Source organism: Ziziphus jujuba, chromosome 7 (assembly GCF_031755915.1).
Source record: "Ziziphus jujuba cultivar Dongzao chromosome 7, ASM3175591v1".
NCBI lineage: Eukaryota > Viridiplantae > Streptophyta > Magnoliopsida > Rosales > Rhamnaceae > Ziziphus > Ziziphus jujuba.
The window spans coordinates 14,356,640-14,358,903 of NC_083385.1; the positions used below are offsets into that span (position 1 = coordinate 14,356,640).

Genomic DNA, 2,264 nt, shown 5'->3' on the forward strand with positions numbered 1-2,264 from the left:
TTAAGCTTGTTTTCAATGTAATAAATGAACAGAAAATAAAAAACCACATAGCATTCTTATACAGGCCTAATGTGATGAATGAGAATGAATTGAATTGTAATTTAATTGGTCTAAACTTATAATAGTCTAATCTAATTCAATTTAATATAACAAACAAGTCCTATATATCTAAAATATCCCAATGTGTTTTCCCAGTGTTTTGTTCCCTTCTTTTCTTAATCAAAGATGGCTATTTGCAACCTTGGTGATGTCTTTTTAAACTCGGATATCTGCTGAGCTCTTCGTAGATATACTTGTTGGCTTCCTGGGCTTCCTGTTCCACTGGCATCCACTTCCTTTGAGATATAAATATTCAGCTTTTCCATCACAAGGCCGAAACAGATCACATATCTCAGCAGATAAGCTTCATTATAAGTACCCTTGAAACCCTTTATCTCAACCCACTTTAAACTTTTGCACATACATTTGTAAACAATTAGTGGTGATTTTTCCCAAGATTCTTTAAATGGAGCAACATAGTCCTACCAAAAAAAAAAAAAAAGAAGAACTAATTAAATACAGAGAAGAGAATTAATTCCCACCTTATGTTTGGATCGTGTTAATAGAACAAATTCTCAAAGTTACCACCAATTGAAGATTTCTAATTTTGAATCATTAGTTAAAAGATTGCATAATACCCTTTTAACATTTTTTACACGTCACTGTAAACTCTCTCAATTTAATACAAGATTCACATTGAGTTTACTCACAGGAAAGATTCTGTGACGGTTGTCAATTTCGATTGTGAGTGTCTCCAACGAGGGACAACTCTTGAGCATAAATTTGATGCCATAAAATTCATTGTCATGCAATGCAGTCCTCAATGTTAAGTGTTTAACATTCAGGGGAGGGCTAATACTCAAAGGTTCCACTCCACATGGGATGACCTACAAACAAGTAAATGTTAATAGAGATGACTTCAATATATGAAAAAAAATTAAATAAAATAAAAAATTAAATAACCAAGCCAAAATGAAACAGAATATTGTCAGGAAATGAAAACTATATATTTGCAAAAAGAAAATTACCTGAAGCATGTAGCTGCAAACAGTCAACACCTTAACAGGGTAAAGATCATCTAGAAGCTTATAAAGGATTTCACCAAGTTCACCAAATTCATATTCATACCCAAAATCAAGATATGCCTCTTCCATGCAATTCTTCACCAGAATCTCAAAAATTCCAATCCACCCCACAAATTTCAAACACCTTAACTTTGGCGCTTCAATTAACAACCACTTACTAGTAATTTCACAACTGTCTATGACCAAACTTTTAAGTTGCAAACTTTGCCCTTCAATTTGAAGATAATCCAATCCATGACAACTTACAAGGCTCAAACTCTCCAACAACTTACAATTGACCAGCAAATCCTTAACATTAGATGCATTTAGCCCAATCCATCCCAATGAAAGATGTCTTAACGAATGTAAATTACACAGCCCAGATAAATTAAAATTGCACGAAAACAGCTTCAGAGATTCAAGAACCCTGTGCTCATAAACATTGCCGATCAGAGGCAAATCATAAGACCTTCCAGTATAGCAATCTAAGTTATGTTTCTCCCATTGTGGATCAGAGAAATCAAGCCCAAGTTCTTTAACATTGTGTGCCAATGCAAATCTGACGCAACTATCGAGAACCATGGGCTCATCCAAGGGCCTAGCAAATGTTAAGGAGAAATTTTTGACCACCGGTTCTTGATAGCTTTCCATCCATTGTTTTGCGAAATCGATGAAAACCCTTCTCTGAATCTCTCTGTTGCTCCCAAAATCATCGGGTTTGACAAAGAAGCGCTCGTTGAACTCCATGTTTGAAGTTGCACGCCAAATGTGACGCCAACGCTTGGATAATATGGAAGTTCTTGCGGCTTCTTTGAAGGGCAAGAAGGTGAGGATGATGAAGAGGAGAGAGTCAGACAATTTATCGAACATGTTGGGATTGATGGTTGCCATGGCTATGGAGCTTAATGATTGGGCAAAAAATCTAAGTGATCGGATTGTACATTTTTAAAAGTACATAAAAAGAACGGTTGCCAAGGACTCGAATGGTCGCAATGGTTTTGAAAGAAATTTATTAATGAAAAATCCAAATAGGTTTCTTTTGTGTCAATTAGCAAAAAGAACGGTGTTGGAACTTGAAATTGGAAGAAAGGATTTTGTGACGGTTGATTTCTTTGTTAAGAGAGAGGGTTTTGTGACTGTTTGCCGTGGAGTGTTGTGTCA

The 2,264-nt window shown here is 35.6% G+C and overlaps 1 protein-coding gene across 1 annotated transcript; it reads right to left on the reverse strand.

Moving 5' to 3' along the window:
• On the reverse strand, positions 1 to 2,264 carry LOC112492643 (putative F-box/LRR-repeat protein At5g54820). The gene is made up of 3 exons (XM_025076876.3): positions 1,068 to 2,264; positions 750 to 926; positions 1 to 521 (listed from the first exon to the last, which is right to left on the reverse strand). The coding sequence occupies exons 1-3, from the start codon at positions 1,992 to 1,994 to the stop codon at positions 216 to 218; spliced, it is 1,410 nt and encodes a 469-aa protein (XP_024932644.3). The 5' UTR covers positions 1,995 to 2,264; the 3' UTR covers positions 1 to 215.